Source organism: Terrapene carolina, unplaced genomic scaffold, assembly GCF_002925995.2.
Source record: "Terrapene carolina triunguis isolate 2854851 unplaced genomic scaffold, T_m_triunguis-2.0 Scaffold558, whole genome shotgun sequence".
In the NCBI taxonomy this organism is placed as follows: Eukaryota; Metazoa; Chordata; order Testudines; family Emydidae; genus Terrapene; species Terrapene triunguis.
Window position 1 is genome coordinate 13,253,024 of NW_020664909.1, and position 27,598 is coordinate 13,280,621.

General features: G+C 41.6%; 1 protein-coding gene across 1 annotated transcript in view; it reads left to right on the plus strand.

The window, feature by feature from the left end:
- The first annotated feature begins 1,488 nt into the window (after positions 1-1,488).
- Positions 1,489-27,598, plus strand: part of CD247 (CD247 molecule) — a 76,582-nt gene continuing 50,472 nt past the window's right edge. Inside the window, exon 1 of the mRNA XM_026658975.1 lies at positions 1,489-1,546. Coding sequence (XP_026514760.1) covers positions 1,489-1,546 — 58 coding nt within the window. The remainder of the gene's footprint in view (positions 1,547-27,598) is intronic.

Below are 27,598 nucleotides of genomic sequence, written 5' to 3' on the forward strand. Positions count from 1 at the left end.
CTAATTTCTCCATCTACATACTGGGCATAATAATGCTTAGCTGCTGCATCAGGCATGCTTGTGAGGCTAATTTAATTCTTTGAGCTCCTCAAAGAAAAACACCATGGAATGGCTCAGTATTATTAACACTGTGAGCTGACAACAGCTGGCCAACTGACTAAGAAAAGAGCCCTGGAGAATGAAATCTGCCAAGTTACTATTCACTTGAAATAACTCTTCTGTTACTGCCTATGTAGTTTGCTAAATTGGAACTGGGCTACTAAAAGGTGCCTTGGTAGTCTCCCATTTGAGTCTTTTATTTTGAATTGTATATTAAGTGCTGGTTGAAGGTGTTAGATTGAAAGCCCCAAGGAGTCCTATTAATTCCCAGAGCATAACAGTTCAGGTAGAAGCAGGGCAAACATCCCCCCACTGCACCCTGCTAGTGTGTCTCTATATCGTCATGGAGGGACCACTTCTAGGGATGAGAGGGTTGTTCAGTCTCCTGGCCCACTCAGGCCTTTAGTGAGAGGAGATGTGGAGTATGTAGCTCAGACACTGCAATGCCATTGTTTTAAAGGTACTACACTTTTAAATTTTCTAAGAACTCTCCCTCTGTGCAGAGGTCAGCAGCCATTGTGGCAGCCTCTCCAGAGGGCACAGACAGAGTCTCTGCGGGAGAGTGCACATTGTGCGTCTCCTCCCCTACAGGCTGCAGCAACTCTGAGAACAAAATGGCAGCTGAACTCTGAGGCGAGAGAGGCAGTTCTTAGCTATGTAAAGGAAGGGGCGGTACCTTTAAAACAAAAGGCATTGCAGTTTCCCAGCTACCTACACCCAACAGGGGCCTGTTAGTTCCAAATTTGATGGTGCTTTCCTGTCATGTGGAGACTTGTCTATTAGGAACAAAATTGAGACCAACTCCTTTCACACAGGCCACCGAGTAGCCAAAAGAGGATAAAAACTTGTGGTCACTAGTGGCTGGTTCTGGATTTAAATCAGTGACCCAAGATGAAGAGCTCCGCCAATCACCGGAGCCATGTAGTTGTCCAAGGATGACTGTGTTATGCCCCGAGTTGTATTTTCACCTCGGTTTCTGATTTACTGTACATTGGACATACAGTTATATTCCATCTCTTTTGAACTGTGAATGAATATTGTACCATGCGTACTTTATAGGCTTCTTGTAGAAGTTCAGTTGCTGCTGATTTAGAATTTCTGAGGCTCCATCAGAAAAACTAAAAGAAGAAGAGGAAAAAAGAAAACCCCAAACATCAATACCAAGAATATGAAACCAAACCTCTAAAGCTTCCTGGTTGTGAAGCAAAAGAAGGAGCGTGTGTTTCAGCCACACTGCCGGCAGGTGGACTCTGAAAGATCTTATAGACCTTGCACTTCCTGTGGAGGCAGCCAGAAGAACAAAGCCAGTGGAGGTGCCTTTTCTCCTCACCATCCCACTATCTGTTAACTTGCGGCCTCCAGCCCCCAGTGCAATCCGGGGGGAGCAAGATGAAGTGGAAGGGGATTGTTATCTCTGCTGTCCTGCAGGCACAGCTCCCAATTACAGGTAAGGCAGGCTTTTCATATGACAAGGAACTATTTTAAAACCCTTTTGAGGTGGGGACAGAACACAACGTTTCTGTCGGATCCCCGCCCTTCTGGTAGCAGGAGGGCATCTGCGTGTGAACCTCTAGCATGTCTGTCCTCCTAATTATGACTAGTTATGCACTAGTTCAGAACCGGCAGCTGCAGGACTTGCTGAAAATGAAGTCTTTGCTATAAAGAAATCCTTTGGAAGGTGGGGAGGGGCGAACGAGGCAGCAGCAGCAGCTACCTACCATTGATGAGGCCTGCCTTTGTTGTGTCAGAGTAAAAGATACGACAGCTGAATAACATCTTGTAATTAAATGGGGTTTCTAACCCTCCCCCCAACAGTTCTCTCTTTGGGATTTAAAAAATGAAAAGTTTATATGCTGAGTGCAACCACCTTCAATATGCTGCCCAAGAGATACCTTTAATTTAGCTGGATAGAGTTAGGGCTGTGTTGATCCTTAGTGGCACGTTCAGTGCTTGGTTTCCAATAAACGTCACACCCTAGCAGCTCAGAAGCTGCTGTTGAGGGATTAGAGGAAGGGTAAAAAGGCTATGATTCCCCCCATCTTTTTCTATACCTGCACACTTGCTTTCAGGTAATTAAAATGAATAAAGTTTCCTTACCTTATGTGTTTATTTGGTTGGTGTTTATAAACAGACCCCACTCAGGCAGACAGTGGAGTGGGTTTAACATGCAAACATCCATGATTTAAGTTAATTTGGGGGAAGATGGACATACATTTTAATAATCCATAAAATCAAGGAAAACTAGATCAATTTAATTTGCATCTAGAGACTGGGCAGGAAAAGGCCTGAATTTGAGTAAGTCAGCAAAGATGAAAGACAGCGAGGCCACCTTCAAGTGTATGCAGAAAATCCATATGAAGAGTTTCATCCATGTTCTCTCTAGTCAATGTACACAACCAATGCACCATAAACAGCACTTTTACATCAAGTGTTTTGGGGACCTCAATAAACTTTCAAATAAACAAGGTTTTTGATGATTAGGAAAATGACCCAAAGCATTCACTGATGCCGTGCGACATAATCATGTTCCAGTTAAGCTGTGTACCATACATTTCAACAGGATTTTAAATTAGATTTGCATTATCTGCAGTAAGTACTCACAGCTACATTTATGTTAATATATAACGAGTACATGTCCATTTGGGATATTAATGTGTTTCTACATACATTGAGCTGTGTGTGCACGTGCACAAGTATAAGATGTGTACCAAAAGTAGGAAAAGCATTTCTTTCTGTCCTCTTAGAATATTTTCAAAATGCACAAAGGCCTAGGATGTCTGAAGGAAAGGTAATTGTACTTATAGGCACGTAACGATTTAGAAACTACTTAAGGTCAGCATTTGTTTCTCTGATCCTTCTTCTTTCATTCTTTTATAAAACATCAGTATCTAGCATGCTACAGGCTCTTGCTCTTATTTGTTCTTTTTTAGCAGAAAGGCCGTACTGAAAAAATAGAGCAATTTAATCAAATCTGCTAATTACTAAAGTATCAACTTTATTATGGTCTCTCTGTTCACACACCTTGGGGATAACCACGCTCACAGGAAGAGACTATTTAGCTACGACACACCCTGGACCAAATTTTGCCCTACGTACAATTCCCGTTGATTTAAATGGAGATGGTTGTGTATGTATCTGAGGACAGAATTTTTGGCTGGGTATTTTCAATATTGTAAAGACCTTTTTACATTTTGGAATGAATGTAGAGTAAGAGGATGATAGTGAGATTCCATGGAATTATTCAAATAGTAGATAGGTGCACTAACAAAGATGTGAGCTCTTCACTATTAATTTAGTCTGAACATATTGGCAGGCAGATGACTTTTTGGGGTCAAGACTAAGAACCCTGAATCCGGGACCTTCCATTATTTGGAGTAAATAGGAGCCCTCTTAAAACAAAGTATATTTTTATTTTTCACAGAACATGTTTGCTCTAAGCAAACCGTCACTAAGTGGAATTGCAGATGGCACTTTACAATGCATTCATACTATGGCGCTCAGGTTTTCAGTCTACTTCGCAATAGGAGTCTGCTTGTTTTGTAGTTAGTCCAGCAAAAGGTGCCGGCCCCAGGAATGGTAGCTGAAGAGTAACCATGCATTTTCCTTTTGCTCTCAACAGTGTTGAGCCAAACACATCAAGCACCAGAAACGTTTTTTTTAGAGTAATTCTAGCTATGGACCAAAGCCGCAAAATTCTGATGTAGCCATCGACCCCAGCCCATAAATTTGAGGATGTTCTGAGTTGAGGTTTGACCAATAAAGCAAGAGGAGCTGCTGGAGAAATTCAGATCCACGTTCGGATTTTGGAATGCTTCCCCTTTCCAAAGTTCAGCAGGAATGGATCTGGAGGTTTGGTTCAGGCCCTCCTATAAATATTTCACTAGAAGGAGTTTATGAAAGAAAATAAATATGTTCTGAGTCTCTGAGCAGAGTGATTTTGTTTATCACGCTGTTCTCTGCTGTTTCGGGAAATTCTGTTAAAAGACATTTCTTCTGTCTGTACTGCAAGAACCACCCCACCCCCCAAAACAAAACAAACAAACAAAAAACAGGAAAAACCAAAAGCCCTGCAATATGCTGCAGTGATGGACACAAACCACTGCAGTTTCCAATAGCAATATGGCAGTGTTTGGGGCAATACTGCCATTTTTCCCTGTGAGGGTGATCAGCTTAATATGAGAGACATATAAAGACGTGCAACAGGGTCCTAAAAGGGGGTTTCTCTCAAATTCTCCTCAAAATCTCCTGTTGAATTGAACCCAGCACCGGATTATTTGGCTGTAGGGAAGCTAGAACATGTCCACCCTGGAGAGACATCACTCACACAGTTCAGTCAATCAGCATTTCGCTGCCCTATGCAACTGCTTCTTCTACCCATAGGGTAGCATGCAACTCAGGAGCGATTTGCTAATCACCATATGGGTAACAGGAAGAAATGGGCAGCGTTGTGTTTTAAGGGTTCATTTGTTCGTTCCTTTGTTCCTTCCTTAAAATAAGTTATTTAGAAGATCTACACTTTAAAAAACAGAAAAAAAAAATCTTGTTTACAAATACATCCTGGATACTTCAACCAAATGTAAAAAGACAGAATATTTTTAGGTGCCACTCTCCATACCGTCTACACCGTCCTTGCTGTATTCTTGGCACTAATGCAAAAATCTATCAGGGACTTAATTTAATAATTGTGCTTCTTTCTACTCACAATGATTCATTAATAAATACTCAGAAATGGGACATTTGTGCATCAGACAAAATGTAGGCAAATATAGCCCATCTTTATAACAGGCTGTTTATTAAGCTCCTACAGTGCTAAATTCAGTTTCTTTAGCGATCATTATATGTTATATAGTAAGCACTCTCTACTAAAACAATACCATGTTAAATTCTTAATGAGTGAGGTAACAGGTTAATGATTCACTCCATCTGACTCCCCTATGCAAGAGGGAGTGTATTTAAAATGGAAGGAGCCATTTGAAAATATATTTATACATGTCCAGTACAAGTCTATCCTTGTTATACTATTGTACTATGTGGATAAATTGAAGAAATTGGGTAGTTTGCTAATAATGGATGCAAATTCATACAACATGTAGTTTAGATACCCGTTCTTTGTGGAATCAATGCACATTGTTAAATTATGATTTTGAAATACAAAATATAAAACAACAAAAAGTTTTAAATCTCAAAAAATAACACCTCCCCCCCCAAAAAAAACCCATTTAAATTCTAATTAACTCCATGTTTACACCAGTAAGAATTTTAAAATCCTTACCACTATATAACTATAGCCAAGTATTATAAAAAGACAACACGCCCGGCCACTATCTAGAACTTTAAAATGTGTCCGTGAAGAAACAGATGGGGACCTGTTAAATAACATATATGGTACATTTGCTCATTTAGGATGACATGGGCAGAAGACACAGCATTTTAAAAAAACCTGAGAAAATATCAGGCCTGCTAAAAGCATCTGCTCTGTCTGTGTGTGTGTGTGCTGAAAAAGATTTCAGTGTCATATGTATATAACTTGGATCAAAACCTACATTAAAATGTTGTTACTCCTTTTATTTTATTGCTAAGAAAATGTCTATACTTACTGAATCTTGGAGAAGTTGGGTTTTACAACCTTTTTTTGATGTGTAATAATGTGCTACCTGATATTTGGAGATTAGCTCTGACTAGATCTGTTGTTAACTAAATTCATTTCTCTTCCTTTAAAAAAGTATGTGCAAACTGTATCCTTTAGGAATGAGGTTTAGGATCAAATTTTTCAAAGAAGGGGGTAAAAGCTACGCTATGTGAAATCCCACATTGCCATAAACAGGTGACTAGTATTCACATATACAAACCAGATAACTGTGCATGCATATGAGTAGTTGAGTTTGCAGTTCCTCAATTTGCACATGCAAATACTTGTTTGCCGAAAACTGGGAAGAAAATGGGTGCGTGAGTGCTTAGCTGTGTGCAACTGGTGTGTGAGCACTTGTGTGTGTGAAAGGGGTATATGGAAGTGTTTGTGGGTGCACCATTTGCTCCCTTCTTTGACAATTTAGCCATTAAAAACAGAGAAAAAAGACCATACCTAGCCACGCTCTTTCCCCAACCCTTAAACACGCACACCCGTCAGTGCGTGTACAAGTCTGTTCAAGGGCGTGGAAGCTGAATTTTAATTTTAAATAATATATGTTTCAAATATTTAAAAAAACAAAATTGCTAGAAACAAACCACTGCAATTTGAAAGCCCTCTCTGCTTTTTGTTTATGGTCATTCCTTATAAGATTGGGTTAGTCTACTGAATTGGAAATGACCACAGTCAACTTGGAGAGAAAAAGAATCCTAAACCAAAGGAAGAAAGACAAAATGAAAAAGCTGGGACACGGCCACTTTCTGCACGACTGTTATTATGCTGCAACATGGCTGAAAGCAGGTTCTTGAGCCAATTCAGATATTATTGTGTACAACATACAGCCTATGTGTTATTTTGACATAATCACAGTGAAATAATAATTGCACATCTCCACCTGTCTCCTGATGCTTTCTGAAGAAAATAGTACTGACTGATTTGTGAAATTTCTAAGTGAAGGAGAAGCCACCCAAATAACATTATGCTCTTTGGATGCACAAATAGTACAGTATAAGAACTTAGAATTGAATAGAAGTGGTGGAGGAAGGGACTGTAATATTACCAAGCAAGTATATAATACAAGGCACAGTAGAACAGAATGGGAGTGCATAGGGGGTAGCAGTGTTGCCAACTTTCATGTTTTCTTCTCAAGACTTACAATATTTGGTGGTTTTCTTAAAGCCTCAACTCCTGGAATCATGGGATTAGGTGCAAATCTCACCTTCCATTAAAAATAAGTTTTCAGCCCTCATGATTGCAATTCAAAGCTAGACAATGTGAACCAGAAAGGCTCAAAAACCAGAAAGCAAATTTCCTCCATGAATTTATTATTTTTTTAAAATCTCATGATTTTTTGGGGACCTGACCATGATTTTTGAACACTACGGGTTGGCAGTATTGAAAATTTATTCTTTGACTGGAAAGCTATTGAACTTTTAGAACCAGGGAACAGATAGTTTAGAGGGAGAGAGGATGTCCATAGCTTCTTTCAGTACAAATAAATCTCTGGAGCCTGTATATTAAGACGCACAGTTCTTAAATGAGAGCTGGAAAATGGCTACTCTCAGTAAACTGCGCTGAGTTTTAGAAAGACACCCAAAAAGCCTACTCTGATGAGAGATTGACAGAGGATTTAGTACCAGGACAGTGTCTTACGCCAACATTACCAGGGCAAAATCTATTGCCAGTGTCTTCATTCTGTGTTTGTCCCCCAAACTGTGAGTAGTGAAAAGAAGCAGATAAAACCAGATTTATTTAAAAAAACAAACAAACCTGACTCTACGCTGGTCTACAAGGACTGGACCCAAACACTGCACTAATGGTATTTTAAGCCGTAGCGTTTTGGTAACTTCAAGGTAGAATATTGATTTTTTTTAAAGTGATTATACAACAAAACTGGGTGAATACTGCACACTTTTAAAAATAGTCATTCAGATTTTGTAATGGATTTGCTCTAGCCATAAACGTGCCCCTTTTGTGTTCACTTCCGATCAACATTAGAGTGATGGAGTTTTATTTGTATAAATGCAGCAACCAAACTTTAAATCCACTTGGACAAACATTCATGTCACAATCCCACCAATGCGTGCCCACCAATCCAGTGATGGACCAGAAACAAATGTATTTGGCTTAGATGATAAATCCCAATTAAACGACACAGCTCGGCTATCGTGTACTGAAGACTGGCAGTAAGATGTTTGCGATCAATCAATCCATACAGTTAAAATAACGTTCTTAAAAAAAGATTTGGGGAAACTCTGATCTGCTACAAACATTTCACAGCCGAAAGCTACATTAATGAAGTATATGGTTCACTAAATTAGATGCACATTTTTTCAGCATAGATCGGACCTTATTTTTAAAACCTCAGTCATATAATATTTCTTTTCCCCTTCTCCCATCCTTTGGGACAAATTTCTTAATGAGATGGATAACATTTCTGATCTGCATTCTGATCCACATGGGTAGATCCCTATGCCTGTGTGGAGACTTGTTGAAATTGGCCTATATGGATTGGACAATAGGTTGGGAGCCTAAAGTCATGGTATTTGTACTGTGCATACACACATCTTGGAGAGAGGCATTTTTGCAGATAATCCTCAGAGGACTTTGCTATTGATTTTACGTGGAAGGTGCTCAGATAATATGGTGATAGGCAGCAACTGAAAACCATAAAATAGGTAGAGTTGGAGAGAGAGAAATTACTTTCATACCAAAGATTTCCATTTTGGATTTTATTTTTGTTTTGATTAGTATTACCAACCATCAATCCAAAAATGTAGCTTTTGTCCGTCAATAAATGTATGCCATCATATCTAAGTCCGCCTCTTTTCAGGGTTTTAAAATTCAGCTGTAAATAATTGTTGTGAGCTGCAACCTGCAGTATATGATTTCAACCCAGGAATCCAATGTATTTAGTCCTTTAAAAGATGTCATACAAACCATCCAGCTATTTTTGAGTTATAATCATCAAAACAAAATTAGGTTCTATGACTAGAGGGCTTTAGTCACCAATGTTATCAGGCTGGTATCTTTCACGAACACACAATTCACTGAAAATGCTTAAATAGTGATAATACTGCACAGCATAAAAATGGAATTTTTGTTTTATCTTTCAAAATCACCCATTTTGCATTCATTTTTATCACTGATCTTTACCATGCATTGTACAGGAATTAAACACAAATCATATTTCCATACTAAGTAACTCAGGCTATTTTTTTGTAAATATGAAATGTGTGGCCTGAAACAAATTACTAAGGGCCCTGATCCTGCAACCAGATCCATGTGGACAGACCCTTGCATCCATATGGAATCCCACAGGAGCTCTGTGCAAACCCATGGATTTGCCCTTGCACATCCCATTGCAGGATTGGGCCTTATGCTCTCTTTGTGAGCCTCAGTTTGCCCATGTGTGAGATGTAGATAATAATGCTGACTTTATAAGGGAATTGTAAGGCTTGATTCATTAAAAAAGTGTGTGTGTGTATACACACATATATAAAAAAACATTTATTTAAGAGCTTCAGATGAAAGGTGCTATACAAGTGTAAAGCGTGTGTATGTATAATTATTTTGTCTTTGATCTTTTTTTGGTGGCATCATTTCTTATTTAAATAGTTCCCAGGAGGTGTATAAATGGCTGCTAGTCTTTCAATCCACCTTTCTTCTGCATTTGATTTCATTTGTATCTAACTATTCAAATCTGTAAGTGTTTGTCCCCGGATATGGACCAAAATCATCTGTGCTATACATCCATCGACTTCATGAGGTGCGCCTCAGGGATAAATTTGCCCCTATCCTCCTTTTCTTTCAGCTTTCACCCCAGGTTCTGGGTCACATTCTCTCACCACTAGTAATGGACCTTTTCTGATCATTATGATTCCTGAACTCTGGACGTCCTTCTGAAATTTTTTTAAGCCTGAGTCCTGAGATTTGTGCACGTTTTACTGGGGCTACTCACATGAATAAAGTTAAGCAGGTGCATAAATCCTTGCAGGAGCTGGGCATTGAAAGGTAGATTAAGCATTGTCATCACCTCTGCTCTGATTTCCTTTCCCTGGGCAGGAGGGAGTGCACAACACCCCCATCAGTCATGATTTGGCTCATTTTTCACTTAATTTTTTAAGTATGGAATTTTTAAATTTGATTTTTAAACAAACATACAGAGCTCAGCAGATAGGTGTTATTGTGAAAGTGACCCCTCAAAATCCAGTGAAAACTGATAGTCTGGTAAAGTTTGATCTTTCACTGAAAGTTGAACATCGCACTCCAGGTCACTTTTGAAGTTGGTTTCTTAAAAGCAAAATTTATTATTGGATATAGCTGAAAAGAAAAGTCAGTTTTCACAAGCCAATTTGACTGTAACCACTTAGAAAAAAACAACACAGACCTAGGAGTATCTCTAACCCTGTTTCAAATAAATGTCTGTTCTTGTGCTGTCGGAGGGGGACAGAAAAACAGGTCTGAACTAAAAAAACCCTCCACAGCTAATATAAGACCCGGCAAGAACACATAACATTCAAAGGCTTCTTAGAGTACGGCCTGATCCCATCTGGTCCTTAAAAGTTAGTGGGAAATCAATGGGGGTTTTGCCTGTATACGAGCACAGCCGGATTGCATCAAACATAGTGAAATAAAACAAAACACCCATAACCCAGTAGCTTGACTTAGGGTGGGTAAGTGATAGTGGACTGTCACGGACAGCCACATAGCTTGGGCAGTTTCCATTCTAGTAGAATTATAACCCAGCACCAATTCTAGGCAGTGTGTACTTTAGCCAGATAAGGATTTGCTGCTCCAGAATGTAATCCTCCCCCGCCCATCTCCCCTTGTAAGTCATGTACAGCTTTCCTGAAAACACTGCTACCCCATCTAGCCCCTCTGCTTGAGGGATTGTGAGAGGGCTTGGAACGATTAATTTGTTTAAGACAACTGCTTCCCCAAGCAATTAGTAGCAGTGTTGCAGGGTATGACCGGAAGTTTTGATGATGAACGCTTGTAACTTTGAAAGTATTGCCAACCCCAACCATTCCAAAATCATGAGTCAGGCCCCAGAAATTCATGAAATTGGCTTTAAAATTATGTTTTAGAAATAAATAAATATGGGGTTCTTTATTTGCCTTCTGGTTTTGAGCCTGTAGGGTTCATTTAGGTCACATCTTCAAGCTTTTTTTCTGTAATCATGAGAGCTAGAAACTTACTTAACTTTTAATGAAAGCTGAGATTCTCACATAACCACTTGTCTCCAGGAGTTGTGGCTTTAATAAACCATCAAATATCACGGGACTCACAATAAAATCAAGAGAGTTGGCTACATTGCTTTGATCTCCTGCTTTAGCATTTGAGGTGGCCGGAGCTTATGTGAAGTGGGCAGAACTGGAATTCTCTGTTGCCAACCTGTTCATACAGCTAAATTAATCTCTTAGTTTGAATAACCTCAGTTGTTATTTTACTAACCTGCATTCAGACCCAACATTGCTAAAATGTATTTGTTGTTGCTGTGGTTCGGTATGTCTGCATTGGCTGAAGAACAGTAACAGATTTTCAGGCTTCACATAAGTCTACTTTTATAATTCTCTTAAACAAGTGTCAGATGTAAACCTATCTCGCTGTAACATCTTTTCCAAGACGTTTTTATCTGATTTTATCTCTCTCAGCTGCGAAGAAGTAGTTGGCAGGTTTGCCCCCTTTCTCTCTTGTTGTTCTTTTTAGGTATTGAAGCCACAGGCCTGTTTGCTAAAAGTGATCGCTTAGTAGTCTACATATTAGGTTTAAAATACCTATATTTGTTAGATCAGGAACTACAGGTTCAAACCCCAGCAGGATTAGTTTAGTTCTTCCAAAGTAGATTAATTGAGTGCCATTGTAACGCTGACAGACCCCAGATGTTGGGGGGTGGGATCGAACCTGGGACTTCTGGAAATTAGTGCATGAGCCTCTACCACATGAGCTAAAAGCCAACTGGCTGTTAGCTAATGCTGTAGAGCAAACTCATTTTTTCTCTCTCTCTCTAAGTGGTCTTGCTGCCACTAGATGGGCCAGAACACCACACCCAGAAAGGCGTGTGGGTTACATACTTCCCCTAGCTGAGGAAGCACATCCCGAGCTTTGGAGTCTTCCCAGGTGAAATCCTGGACGAGCGCCCACTTGTAACGCCAACAGACCCCGGTTGTCAGCGGGCAGGAATGAACCTGGGACCTCAGTGCATGAGCCTCTACTACATGAGCTAAAAGCCAACTGGCTGTTAGCTAAGGCTGTAGAGCAGACTCATTTTATCTCTCTCTTTAAGTGGTCTCGGTGCCACAAGATGGGACAGAACACCACACCCAGAAGGTATGTGGGTTAAACCATGCATTTCACTGTTGTTCTTTCAGACAAGAGGTACGACACCACAGTCTTGCCAGTTCTTTATGTCCTTTGGGTAAGGATATTTTTTTGCCTCCCTAGTGCCTTTGCCCCCAAATTTCCCTTTCCACTGATAGCTGCCCTGCACTTCAGAATTGACTGCATTTCATCAAGTCTGGATTGCCCAGCCAGGCCCTTGCCTGTGGGAGGTTCTGGAATGGGCCACAGGATAGCTGCTGCTCTCTCCCACCTGCAGTACACCAGAAATATGAATATCGCTGCCATGTGGTTAGCTGTTACTGAACCCTAATCTTTCCACTCCTGAAGCCATACTTGTTCATCCCTTGATCACCTAGGCCCAGTTCTCCAAACTACTGTGAGATGGGGGCGGGGGGGAGAGGGATTAGGGGAAAGTGCTAGAGTCCAGGCCAGCTCTAGTCCCCAAGGGATATAGATGACAGAGGGAGGTTGAACACTCTGAAATTAGAACACAGCTTGAGGAGTGCTGTTGCAGCGGCAACAGAGCTGGGTGCTCACCTCTCTAATCTGGCAGTCCTGGGCAGTTGCAAGTCTCCTGATAAGAGTAATGGGCTTAATGGGCTTTATTGGAGAAAATGGCCTGGGAGTCAAAAGCTTGGGGTTCAGTTCCTGGCTCTGCCATAGGCTCTGTGCGACCAAGTCACTTAATCTAGCTGTACCTCAGTTCCCCATGGGGATAATGCCTCCTTTCTCTCATACTTGTTGGCCTATTTAGACTGTAAGCTTTTTTGAAGCTGTCTCTCACACCTTGTACAGTGCCCAGCATAATGGGGCCCTAATCTCAGTTGCAGTTTCAAGGCAGTAGTGTAATACAAGTAGTGATGGGGCCTGCTGTCTTTTCCCATTTTAAATGCAACACAAGGAATTCTCCAGGCTCATCAGCAGGCAGGATTAAGGGAAAAGCCACAGATCAGGTCCCTAGAAAGGGAGTTTCCTCCAAGCTACCATGCCCATATGTAAAGTGCTTAACCCTTATTTAGGGCTTTTCAGCCATACAAAGGAAAGAAAATATCATTTCATCTTCCCATATTAGGGTGGGGGGGAGGGCAAATTGAGGCAAAGACTTACCCAAAGTCACCAGAAGAATAAATAAAGAATAAAACCCATGTCTTCTAATTCCCAGGCCCATGCCTAGTGATCAAACTACATCGCCTCCTATCTATAGATAGTTCCAAATTCTAATACTTGTGCTACTACTTGTGTTGGTGATGCAGGCTAGGAGACATCATCTGTGAATAGCAGGGGTTCTACTTCCATTGGGGCTATAAAAGTAGAGTCCTATTAAACTGTCTGTCTTCTCCCCTACCCTTTCTGTGTGTGGTGGATAAGGCAAGCAGTTGTAGTGAGTGGATATGAGGTGCAGGTGTGTCACTGGATAAGCATGGGCAGCTGTGTGGCATGTCAGTAAACAGGAATTAAGAGGTTAAGGGGGCACAATGCAAGAGTGTGTGGGGGAAAAATAAAAGTTGGTTTAGAGTATTGTAGAAAGAGGGAATGATCACAATGATATGGAGAAGTAGAAGGAAGAGAAAAGATGAAAAAACATAGGGGAAAGATGGAGCAAATAGAACTTGTAGGAAGAAAACAATAATTTTATTGTAGCTGAAAAGCTAGTCTGAGGGGAAAATGATTCCAGCATCTATCATAAAAGGAAAGGAAAAGAACTTGAGGGGGGAGGAGGAAGAAAGAAGAACAAATCTAAGAAGGGAAACCTAGTAAGTTAAAGTGTTTTTTTTTTTAAATATATAGTGAACTAGGTGCTCTAATATTACAATGAAATATCAGTATATAATACTAATTTATCATTCCCCTTAGAGAGAGAATTAAAAGTGTATAGGGGCTCCAATGAATTGCTTTCTCCGGAGAACCTAAATCTTTTCTCCACTTACCCTCCCAAAAAATAAACTAGTGCTGCTCTAAAGATATTCCCTGAGCTGCTTGTAACAATGGCTGGGATAGACTGCCTGTATCTTCTAGTCTGACCCTAGTGGTGGAAGAAGTGATTTTTTCCCCCCATATAGATTACTTGTAAACTCCTTTGGGATTAAAGGCATTATCTAAAAGTAAGAAACTGTTTGCTATGCCGTTCCTCATTATAATTTGCATACCACTAACAACTTGATAGGCAATTTATAGCTAGATATGAAGACTGGGTCTCTGCTTTTATGAGTTTATAGCCTAAATAGCTCTAAATATCCTTTGATAGTTTAAATGTTGGAGATGCTTACCATTGAGTGATGAATGTGACACCAGTGAAAGGGTTCATTTGAAAATGCTTGCAAGTAGATAGAAACAGTATTCTCCTCTCACAACAGGGTGTGATCAGTCAGTGGGAGCTTGTTGTGCAGTTGTACTGCTTTAACTTAATTTCCTTCTGGAGATCTTGGATGGGTGAAGTTCCCATGGATCTAGAATTCTCCCTTTCTAGCCTGCTCCTGCAGTTTCACCTACGTTCAAATTATTTAATGTCCTTTTCCTAAGGCAACTCAGTTGTGTGTTTTTTAATATGCTGCCACATTCTTAATTATTCTGCCTCCACTGAAATGCTGACTATTCTTTAAAGGGCCCTGTGATGCTTTCAATTCTGTCTAGCTAGAAAATTAATCTTGAAATATTGGAAATTATTGCATATGAATGGAGAGGTTTCCATTTTGAATATTCCTCTTTGTGAACGCTTCTTAAGCTTAAATATTGGGGTCTACTGTCGTCTCATAAAGCTGGTATCTCTCTGAGCCAGGAGCAGAAAATCTTTAAGATTCTTATTGTCTCCATGGCTGCACAAAGCAACTCTGGCTTTATTGCAAGCAGTGTGGCTCAATGGCTAAAGGAGGGGACCAGGAATTGGCACACCTGGGTTTTGTTCCTCACTCTGTCATTGACTTGTGATCTTGAGTAAATCATGAGAATATGTTTGTGTGTTTCTGCTAGGATAGTGCCCAGGCTAGGCTCCCTTTAGGATCAAGGCCACACTATGTTAGGTGCTCTACAAAAATAAAGGAAGACACAGTATTTGCCCGAAGAATTTACACTGTATTAGTAATTCATTCACCTGTAAGCAGGTATATATTTGCTTCACAAGGGTATCTAGAGGATTGATTGATTAATTCTGTAAAGTATTTTTGAGACCACTGATGAAATATGCTATGTAAGTGGGACAGTAGAAACAGCACAAGTGTGCAATTTGCTGCCATAGTCTTACTGTTTATAAAGTAACCTGCTCTGCACTGGGGAAATGGACACCCCCCCCCCCAAATAAAATAAAATAAAATTCCACCACGCCAGGTTGAACTGAACTGTTGGGATATGTGTAAAAATAAATAATTGGTATAGAGACAACCTTAATCTCTGTAAAATGGGCATAATTTACCTACTGTGCAGTGAAGCTGTGAGGGTTAATTAATATTTGTAGAGCACTTTGAGGCCATCAAAGCAAGGTGCTATAGAAGTACAAAATATGCATTATTTATGCGGAACTCTCTGTTTACCCAGGGAACACTTTACCTCATGGAATGCAGCGAGCATGGACTGCCACTTTCTAAATGTTTGTACAGGACCTAGCCCATTGGGGCCCAACCTGCTTGGCCTCTATATGCTAGGGCGATAGAAATGGTGATAATATTAATGGTCTTGTGCAGCTAGTCTTGCTGCCCTCTGCTCCTGTAAAAACACCCACACGGTGGTATGATGATTATAATGGCTGTATTTCTATTTGGGCTAGTTAGAGCATATGGATTATTTGAATTGTTGAACCTTTTAATAGATGTTGCTATGTCAGTAGATGCAGAAATTCGTATCTCTCCCCCCCGGTGGCAGCATGTTCCCTTTCACGCAGAAAGATAGCTTCTGACTGCTGGGGGCCTGTCCCATGCATTAACTATTTACTAGGCATGAAGATACCAACTTCAGCTGGGGATTGACTGCAGCTCATTTGCTACATGTGTAGCCTCTGCTGCCTCAGGCACACAGCAGCTCAGACTTGAACTCTGGTGTCCTTGGCTTCTCAGAAACAAGGCATCCTTAGGGGAGCTACACGGCTGCCGAGCTTTTGTTCAGAGTGTTTATGACTTATACAGGGTAATATCTGTATTGTGATTTAGCCAAGTTCCATACACGGGGTCTCTCACACTGAGGGGATAACGGAAAGTGCTCAAAGAGGTGTCTGGTGTTGACCGAAAGCTACTTGGGATTTTCTTCCAAGGATATTTTTCTGCCTGCTGGCCTTGAGGCCTAGATCTGAGAGGGAGGAGAAAACTGAAATATTCTGGAAGAGAATCCCACAGGCAGGTAATAATTTGGATGAAATTTGCATACAACTGATCAAAACGCTAGCCCTCCAACAGCTGTATATTTTGAGATACCTACTCAGTTTGCACATATGTAAAGATGAGGTATTGACGAACATTCAAGCATGCACATGCAAAGGTACACTTGTGCTGTAAAACAGAGTACATACATACGTGCACTTGCACTCCTGTAAACACATGCACATCTAGGGGCATATGGGCAAACATGCACCGATATCTACTGTATGTGTGTGTAACCACATGCACTGATGTAGATCGATGTAAACGCTTTATGAAACTCATGCCTGCAAATATGCACTTGAACACATAAGTACATGGAGTATGTCTATGCAGCAGCAAGGAGCATAGTAAAAATAACAGTGTGGCTGCTGCAGCGGAGTGGTGGCTGGGGCTCGCTGGCCTAGCACAAACTGCCCAACTTCCTGAGCATGTACTTGGGCCGTTAACCTGAGCCGACACCCTAACCACCCTGGCTACACTGCTGTTTTAGCAGGCTAGTTTGAGCAGAGCTAGCCTGTCTGTCCATGAATGCTGGGAACCTCCCCTCCGGCTGCTGTGTAGACAGAAACTTGGAAGCAAATCCTCTTCTGTTCCCCACAGTCAATTTTTCATATTTTTTTCCCCCTAGGAACATAAGTGCTTCTTAGCAGGCGTTGTATAGTACCATACATGTACATGCTTCGTGAAGTAGTGTAAAATCTGCTGGCACCTTGCCATCACATCTCACACATCTGCCCTAGTGCGAGAAAACATTGGCCGGGGGAGAGCAATTGCCTCCCAGCTGGTGCCCAGAGGAGCGGAGCAACAGTTCACTGTTAGCTCTGTGCACCTTGCTCAGAGGCTACCGCTACTGCTGCCTCTTTCTCTATTCTTCCTCTGCCTCCCTTCCCTTGCATGTCTTGTCTCAGCTGTGTCCCTCAGACACTGCTGCTCTATATTAGCCCTCCCACTAATGGGGGTGTGAGGGGATATAAACTTCACCACCAACCTCTGCACGGAAGAGGCTGTAGCAGCAGAATCCTCTGCCCATCTACTGCTGGCCTAAGAAATGATACAATTATTTTTGTATTAATCAAAAGGGGACTATTTGGAAGTCAGGAAATCCAGGGGTGCGAATCAGAAGACAACCGAAATCTTTCCCTGACCACCCTACACTTACATCCCTGAATTATCCTGACACCCACACAGTCTACCTCTTCTCTATTTTCAACATGTCACCTGCTTCCTACTGTTCCACCCCACCCTTTACAGACTGATGCGGCCACCATCCACCCACTACACACGTCGCCTACAATTCTCGCTCCCTTTTGAACCAGCTACAGCTTCTCGCCTCTTATTCTCCGTACACGCATCAAAGACCTGTCCATTCCCAACCCACCTTCTCACTATAATAAAGAACACCAACAACACTTACCCTCTCCGACAGTCTGCTAACATCTCTTCTATCCACCCACCCACGTATAGAAACGTCCCTGTACTTATCCATCTTTTCAAAGACCTAGCTACCCACATAAAGATGTTCACATTAACCCTGTCAGCTTTACAAATAGTAGCCACAGACCCCCAAATGTTAGGCTAACAGGTATTTTACTTTATCTGGTCCACATATGGAATAGAGTTGACTTGTGCATACACCTTTATTGTTAAGAATTTTAAAGATTTGGAAAGTTGTTGAAATACTTAGATGTGTATCTACATTATACGAATGATTTGCTGGTCTGGTCTACCTACAAAATTGTACTGTATCCAAATCCTCTTGGTAACCATCACGTTAGCTGAATGAGGGTTCAACACTGTTTCCTGGTCAGTGGAAACCAGCAGGGCTTTGGAGCGGAGCCTGGAGCTGGAGGGCGCAGCAGCTCCGGAGCAGTGGAGCTGCAGGTTTTTGCCTGGAGCTGGAGCGAAGCCGGAGCACAGCTCCAAAGCCCTGGAAACCAGGACAAACAGGCTACTAAACTGCAACAGAGGGTCTTGTGGCACCTTTAAGACTAACAGAATAGTCTTTAACCTGTTAGTCTTAAAGGTGCCACAGGACCCTCTGTTGCTTTTTACAGATTCAGACTAACACGGCTACCCCTCTGATACTAAACTGCGTTCACCTAGACAGCTAACATGATTGATGAAAAAACGTGTTCAGATGCAGTTCAGTTTTGTAATGTAGACCAGGTCATAATATTACAGGCATGGGACAGAATTATGTTTGTCTGTGGAACCTTAACTCCGAATTTCTTGACATTCACAAACACAAGTTTGTCAAACTTCAGAAGTCTAATCAATGTTGAAAGTCTACTTCTTATTTAAGGGATGTGTATTTTAGCCTTGACTTGTGATGAAGGTTTATTTTGGAATTACAGCCTCTCTGTACAGTCGACGTTAGCATTATTGTCCCTGTTCTGCATATAGGTAAATGGACACACAAAGAGTTCAAACAACTTGCTTCACGTCTTGCAGTGGCAGAGCTGCAAATAGAACTCTGTCTGCATGACAGTAAAAGGAACATAATATGGTATTTGCCTACCCCACAGGGTGTCATGAGACTTAATATATTTGTTGCTAGAATGTATTTCATTAGATTATACAGAGCATTTTGTTGGGGAAATACATGAAAGTGAGAATATGTAGGTGATAGCTTCGGTGAAAGGAAGATACTCCTGGTTTTTCTTGTGATGCTTTCTTTCTGTTCTGTCCTCTTGTTCCCTTGATAGGTGCTTTATTGTCTTTTAATTGGCTTTGTGCATCCCAGTCCCTAAAACGTGGCACTATACTTGGCAGCAATTTTGTTTTTATGGCGAAGGAGCTTGCTGAAATATTAAAAAAAAAATAAATAAATAAAAAAAAATAGCCAGTTAGTCAGAGCTTCTGCTACGTCCTGAGAGCACAGAGCTTTGTAGCTGGAAATTTGAGGCAGAGAGACAGAAGAACCTGAGAGAGAGACACATATGCACACGCATGCCTATTAACATGGAGAGCAGAGCTGTGTTAGCTACAACCAAATTTAAACACAAGTTTCTAGGAGCCCTCTCGCATGTTTTCCCCAAATGGTGGAGGTAGGGATTTTTTGTCTGGTCTAAATGGGTTCTCAATGTTATAACTATGTGCTCTGTGATACACTGGACCTCTATTCCGCAGCATAGCAAAGCTGAAGTCTGCAGTAGAGTGATATTGTCTGTGGCAGCTACAATTAAATTCAAAGCAGGGTTTGTTTTATTAAAATAGAAAGGAATGATATAAGTGCCCTGCTCTGTATTTGTTATTATTTCAATAAAAATCTCCATTTTGGAATGTTCCTACCCAAAATTTTCCATTTTTAGCATTCTGCAGAATCTTGTACTGACAATCTATGAAGAACTGCACTGTAGAAAATGATGTGGAGTGGGAGTGGAAGATGGGAGGTTTTAACAACAGGATAGGGTGCATCTGGGCGAGGGCGGGAAACAGATGAGGCATTTGAAGATTTTAGATGCATCATCTCTGCAGTGCTTTTTCCCTGTCCCCTTTGCAGGCATACATGAAGGTGACTTCAAAGTTTAGGCAGGGGAGTGGGAGAAAGGGGCTCGAACTCCTAGTTACCTACTCCACAGACTGACAGAAGCTAGTAGCCTTAATGTATCTCCCCAATGCCCTCCCCTGCAATATCTGCTCCCGAATGTAACCATGATGGATAAGTATGTTAGCTGAATGACTCTAATAAAATGATTAGCAGTGAAAGAGTTAACAATGTTAACATAGAAATTGCCATTAGGTTTCAATGTTAATATCTTCGTTGGGATGAATGGGGGTAGTTCATGCCTCAAGGCTATGGTTTCAGTCTGGCTGCTCGTTCAGGAGGATGGAATGCTGCATCAGTTTACATTCTGTTCAGGTAAGAAGATTTTTCTTAAACTAAAGGGCAAGAAACATAACTTGGGGGGAAAAAAAAAGTGGTTCCTACAGGTGGAGAATTCTGTGACCACACAGTTGTACATACATGGGAACGCTGGCTGTAACCATGCTGTTGACTGTGTAAAGGTGTTAATAAGGGTTGGCTCCGTGGAGAGGACAAACTTCTGCTCATGCTGGGTGAAGAAACCACCATAGAACCTTTATAGCTACAAATACTGTAGCCAGTAAATCCTGCAACGATGTACACTTCTTCTTGGGAAAATCTTCCACTGGTGCTGCTTTACAGAAGCTAGCTATGGTGGTGCTAGTGTAGAGCTGCTGGGTAAACTAGTCCTCATCTGAACAGGTCTAGACAATAGGGGTTAAAGTGCTGGTGGCTGGACCATGCCACTGTTCTGCCATTGCTAGAACCAGTGGAGAGCTGCACCATTCTTGCAACAGTATGTGGGAGTTCTTCAGAGAAAATCTCAGTGTTGACTAGGCCCTACTGTGAAGATGGACAGAGAGAGAAGCCACACCGACGTTGCAAAATCAACCATGTAGGAACACCCAGTTACAATGTGGTTAAAGCACAATTTGGTCTTGCAGAGTAGACAGGACTGAACTATGTCTTAACCATACCCCTGAACCATGGTATAGCCTTTCACTTCAGCTGGGCTGTCACATGATTTGGGAACATGGCTTGGCACCATCTACGCTGCAAGAATGAACTGTGTTCTAGTGCAGGATTTAGAAATTGCCATCTTATAATCGGGTTTTCTTCTCCCCCTCACAGTGTGGTCTTGTGTTTCTATGATTCCGTGCTTGCCACTTACGTTGCTTTGCATTTATCGAGTGATTGTCTGGCTTCTCAAGAACTCAGTGCTTTGCAAGCACCAGACCCTCTCAGAGATCCAGAGAGGCCCGGGCCACTTCCAGCTTTTGAGGCCCCTAGCCATAATAAAAATAAAAAATGACAACACATGAAAACAAAATAAGGCACCAAAAAAAAGTGAGGCATAATTTGAACATTTTTTTTATTTAACAAATGCTTTTCTAGCCTTTTTCTGTGCAAATGCACTAATTATTGAGGGAAAATCTAGATTTCGTGCAATGTCACAGTTGATGTTAAGCATGGTGAGCCCATTCAAAGGCTGTTGTCCCATAGTTGAACGGTGGTAGTTCTTTATCTGCTTCAACACATTGAAGGTGTGTTCGCCTGAAGCCACTGATGCAAGCAAACTGACAAAAATACGCAATGCAGTTGTGATATTAGGAAAAATTAACAAGTGTCTAAATTTGAGGGGAGAAGGAGGAACCATCACTAAAAGTAAAAAAAAGAGTAATAATTAAGGGATCAGAACTAAGGGAGGACCTTAAGTGTTTGAAGAGGAGAGTGATCAACTGTATTGAAAGCTGCAGAAAGATCAAGGAGAACCATCATGACACCTTGGCAAGGAAAGAGGCCTTTGGAAACCTTGGAGATAGTGGATGCCAGAATAGAGGGGATCCAAGGCAGTGTTAAAGGAGAGGAAGTTGGGGCAGGGTTGTAAGTGACCTATTTACAGTGCTTGGAGGTGAAGGGAGATGAGATGCTACTTAAATCTACAAGTTGGGTTGATGGGGAGGGTGGGCAGTAGAATGAGCATCTATCGAGATGGAGAGGGTGAGAGGGAGCACAGTAGTAAGACAGATAAACAGCTGGGAGGGGAATGTGTCCAAAGGACACCTGGAGGGGTTTGGAGGTAGGAAGTAAATGAGACCCGTCATTCAGATACCATGGTAAAGCAGGAAGAGGGATTCTGGGAGGGGAAAGTCCTCTCTGATGTCAGATACAAGGCTCTAATGAACACTAATAACCAGGGACTAAATGCTGCTTTGTCATGGGAAGGCCAAAGTTGGGTGGGAAACTGAGACCCTGAAGCCTCAAGGTTTCTGTCAAACCAACCTGTCAAGGGCAGTTGGGAGCTGGCCTCTGTTTGGGTGTTCTGGCCATCTAATCCCAGGGGTGGTATCACTGTTGTTGGGAAATCCCATGGAATGTGGGGGGTTCATAGAGAGTTGGAAGAAGCCCAACTATCTCCCTGGCAGAACTGCTCCCTCACCAAATGTGCTGTTGAGGCCCTGCTGGTCACCCTCACCTGCCTTGCCCTCCATCGGGGGCTGACCGTATGCAGTCACTAATAGCATAAACATAACCTTTGGGTAAAAAGTGGCAGGGATAGGCTGGCCCTGAATACTAAAGGAGCTGCTACAGGTCTGGGTGTCACATCTGTATCAAATTAGAGACTATATCAGTATTAATGCTAGGGTAACAAATACAGACCCGGTCTGTTACCAATCTCCAACAAGGAGCAGGAAGGTGGTGGGTATCTGAGTTAGTCAAAGAGTTGGAATGTGTGTGACATACCAGGGCACAATCCAGACTAGTGGGAAGCTGTCACCCCTGCCCTGAAACCTTGGGTGCCTTTCTGTGGTAGCTCCCACATGGGTCACTCACAAACAGCCAAACTGCATGCAAGCCACGCCCTGAATGTCTGTGTGTAACTGCAACCTGCCAACTACACCCTGGCTCTTGCCAGCCTGGGTTATACTGCAGGGTGACTCCAACACAGGCCCAGTTCTGCAACTTCCCCCAGAAATGTATGTTTTGTACTGCCCAGTCCTCTGCTAGACAGTACTAATATATTAAGTCTATTATTCCTTTAAGGGTATAATATGCCTGTGTATTATCTTAAATGGAGTTATCCAGACACTTCAACTTAAACACACTGGATAAGATAAAACAGTCAAACATGTTTACTAAGTACAAAGAGATTTTAAGTGAGCACACGTAATGAGGCATAAGGCAGAATTGGCTACAAGAGAAATAAATATAAAACACTTACTAGTATCTACTTAAACTATTTTAGTTGCAAAGCAAACTTCTCACCACATGCTCCAGCAGACTACTGACCACACTTTCAGGTCAGGTATCCCCCTCGCCCCGCAGAATTCAATGTCTGTTTCCTTTTGTCCTCTCAGGTGCAGAGAATGAGGTGGCCAGGGAGAGAGAGAGGGGTGCCTGTGCCTCCTTTTTATAGTTTCAGTCCCTATCTTGAAAAAATATTTCCAGCTGAGACCCAGGAGACAGTCTATGTGGAAGGATATTCCCTGATGGGCTTTTTCCCCCCACCTATTTGACTTTCCTCTGTTTACCCTTCCTGCTTGATGACTCTTTTACTGCTTAAATGAAAATTGAGGCAAGCACATAGTCCTTTGGTTAGGACAGATCTGTTTGCCGACTTCTGCTTGGGCAGGGCTGTGGGGTTTGGAACATGTGTTAATACCACACGGGGGAATCTTATAATTTAACATACAGTGTTGACACATTTTTGTCAGGCCAATACTGACCAGCAAATTATGAGTTTTCGAATGATACTTACAAGGCATACTTTGTACAAAGATTATTACAATAGGGTGTGCATACAGGGGTGTATTCTGTTACAGTATGTCATGAAATTTAAGTGAATAGTAGGATTTTTTTCAAGGTGTTGAAAAGGACTGTAGAGGGATAGGAAGCAAAGGAGCCATCACATTATCATAATCTGAATTTCTTCCAGATTGGGAGAGGCTGAAATCAAATATCTTAAATGTATTACTTAAGAATTGTTCGGCTAAATTAACGGTAGGAACTAGGGAAGTTTCCAAGTGTGTGCCGGTTGGTGTTGAAAATGAAACCAGGGTGAGGCCACAACCTTTAAAATCATATAGTGGAAACTCTGAATTTATACATGAGGTCTAAGATTGCCACATTAATTCTCTTGGTGTAGCAGATAGAGAACTGAATTGGGAGAACTGGTCTCTATTCCCAACTCCACCACTGATCTGGGCAAGTAACTTCATTTCTCTGTTTCCCCTGCCACTTTTGTCACATAGTGAGTAACCCCGTTGATTTTACACAGTGCCTAAAGTTAAATGGATGTATTAAGACTTTGCAGGATCGGAGCCTAAATAAACAAGTGACAAAGGGTGGCAGAGGCAACAGGCACAGAAAAATGAAATGACTTGGCCAGGGCCATACACCAGGTCAGCTCAGCAGATGCATAAGTTTTTGCAGGTGCAGCACTATAAATTTTTAGGGACGGGGGCTGTCTTATTATGCGTGTACACGGGTTCTAGAACAATGCACCCTGATCTCTGTTGGGGCCTCTGGGTGCTATTTAATAACACTACCAATAATCACAACATAAAATTGTCATTCCATGGGAGCAACACACACATAACAAAGGTCAAAACTTGTCCCTAAGGTAAGGAAGGAGGTTGAAGCCTGGAGTACAAGGTGAAGGGAAGACAAATGGCCAAGTACATTGACAAAAGCCAGGAGCCAGCATATGGTGAACTATACTCAATACATCTGGAAGAAGGTGTCCTTTCTTTTCTGAGGGTGTTATTTTCATTTTCTTGCTAAAATAACTCACACTATCCGCCTCTTCCTCTGGTGACTCTCCTTTGGTACAGAGAAGGGGGTTTCACCAATGAGGAGGCTGACCCCTTTGTTTTCAGTCTCTTGTTATGCACAGCTTCTGAAATATGCAAGTGTCTGGTTGCTTTCCCAACAACTCAGCGGAAAACATGAGTGCCACCAATCTCTGTGACAGAACAATGGGTGACAAACTGCCTTGTCATTTCAATCAAAGCCACCCGCACTTGTCATCTGATTTATCCAGGGTTAAACTGTTTATTATGCGCTTGCTCGGGGTAGCTGTTTTTCTTAATCTCGTGTCATAAGTGTTGTTGGGTGGCGGTTGGAGTGAAAACATCTGCTGGTTGAAGTGACAGCTTCATTCTGACAACCAGGGATTCTGTTAAAAGAAAAAACAAATGGAGATAAAAATGCAGTGCATGCAACTCCGCAGGGTAGTGCCTTCTACAGAATTAAGGTTATTTAAAAGAAACTCTACCACAGTTCTTGTCGTCTCCTCCTCCACCTTCATGCTCTCCTCATCTCCATCTCCCACATGAAACTCCGTATCTCCTTTTGTGTGCGTCTGTGTATGTGCGCTAAGAGACTTTATGCTTCAAATCCCTCTTCAAAATTCACCCGTTTCCAGCCACTGATTTTTGCTCTGGCACTACCTTCTTAACATAAATGCAAAAGGAAAAGACAAAGCAGAACCAAATGGTGTAATCTGTCATCCATTGTTACAATGATCACCCAAATGCATTTATCTTTCCTATGTCTTGTCATCTCTTCTGCTTTGTCATTTCTCAGTGTTTTAACTCTCTCTCTCTGCTTTCCTCTTTGCTTCTAGTGTGATCCAGTCCAGTGCTCTGACAACTGGGACTTGAGAGACCTCAGTTCAATTCTATTCTTCACTCTGCCCCCACTCTGCCCCCGTGGGCAAATCACTTCGCCTCTCACAATTTTGGTTTTCCCACCTGTAAAAAGATACTTCTGTCACTGCCCTGTTTGGATCACAGCTGAGAGTGCCAAATTCAGGGCAGACTGTAGGAAACAGGGCAGACACACCCCAAAACAAAAGTGAGCTCCTGTATCGCTATACTAGCTAACAAGGAGCTAAAATAGGGGCTGGATTGCCTATAGGGGGCTATCACCACCCACACAACTGGACTTTTGTGATGTAAGGTTATTAAAACCAAAAGCACCACACATAAGGTTTTTCCAGTTCCAGAGAACCAGCCAAACACCCCAGGTCAATATACAGTTCAGCTCTTACCCAAAAATCACGTTGATGGCCAATTCCTGTAGTAAACTGAACTAAAGAGTTATTAATTGGTTCAAGGAATCCTATACCCTGCAACTGATGTTAGAGTCTGTAGGTCAGGATACAGCAGTGATGGTAATTCTGCTAGCTTTCAATAAGTCTCTCTGGATCACCCAAGAATTGGGTGAAGATTGGGGGTCATCAGTTCTTTGCTCAAAGCTTCCCTTTGTTAGAAATCATAGTCCAGAGATGTGGAGCAGGAATGAAGACCAAGAATGATGTCACAGTCTACAATTTACACCTCTTTCTCCAGGTGCATGGAAAGTTACTGGCACAAACATGAAGTCATCAGTCACATGCCTTGCTGAGTCATGAGGCATTCATTGGCTATGTGCTGCCAGAAGAGACCTTGGCAGGGGTCCCTGGAAGAGCTGATTGTCCTTATTTATTTATATTAATGGAGATATCCTATCTCCTAGAACTGGAAGGGACCTTGAAAGGTCATCAAGTCCAGCCCCCTGCCTTCACTAGCAGGACCAAGTACTGATTTTGCCCCAGATCCCCAAAGTGGCCCCCTCAAGGATTGAACTCATAACCCTGGGTTTAGTAGACCAGTGCTTAAACCACTGAGCTATCTCTCCCCTTAATGGGCCACCAAACAGGCAGGCTAGCTTTGATGTAAATCTGTCTTGGGGTGTTACCCAGAAAGGCAACAGGTTTCTGTTACTAACACATAGCAAAGTTTCATAACTTCATATACATTGACGATACATGCATATAACCAGGATAGTCCTACTTAGCAGACTATAACTTTTCCAATGATACCTTACATAATCTATTTTGTGCAAGATTTATCACAATTGTGCAACGGGGGTGATACATCAGTGATGATACATTAGTGTAAACATTGTCACTTTTCTTTAATACAGTGTCACAACTTCATTTTGTGAAGTACTTGGACAAGTGTGGCTGAAAAGAGCTAAGTGAGAAAAGTCAGGCATGTGGATGGTACCGTATACATTATGAAAAGAGGAGCCATGGCCATGTCAATTCAGGGTAATTGCTTCAGAGAAGGAGTGATAGAAGAAACTAAATTATTTAGATGCTTATTTTTAAAAACATATAAACTTTTTTTGCATAGTATTTTTCATGCAAGAGTATGACAAAATGCAGTACAGATTCAATAACAAAGTTACAGAATGAAATAACGGAATTAATAATAGACATACAGAATTACATAGTACAGCTGTACATGGCATAGCTGCAGAGTACCAGAGGGAGAAGGAAACTATTTAAATAGATCTGTTTTTCCAAAACAGATTGCTGCAATTCAGTTATTCAGAATAAATACCTTCACAGCAGACTCTTTGATTGGATAAAGTGTACTCCAGGTGAAGATTTAGACTTATGATTGTGTTTTGGCAGTATGCTCATGATCATGTCATGTGTTATGTAACAGTGAAAGTTTATACAGAAAATCACTTTTGTGGGGGAAATACTGCCCACTAACTTGTTTCCACTGGACAACTTCTAACTTTCCAGGGACTCAGCATTTAAAAAAAAAAAAAACCTGCTACAAAAAGTTTCCTTATTTCCATTCTCAAATACACTGGCCA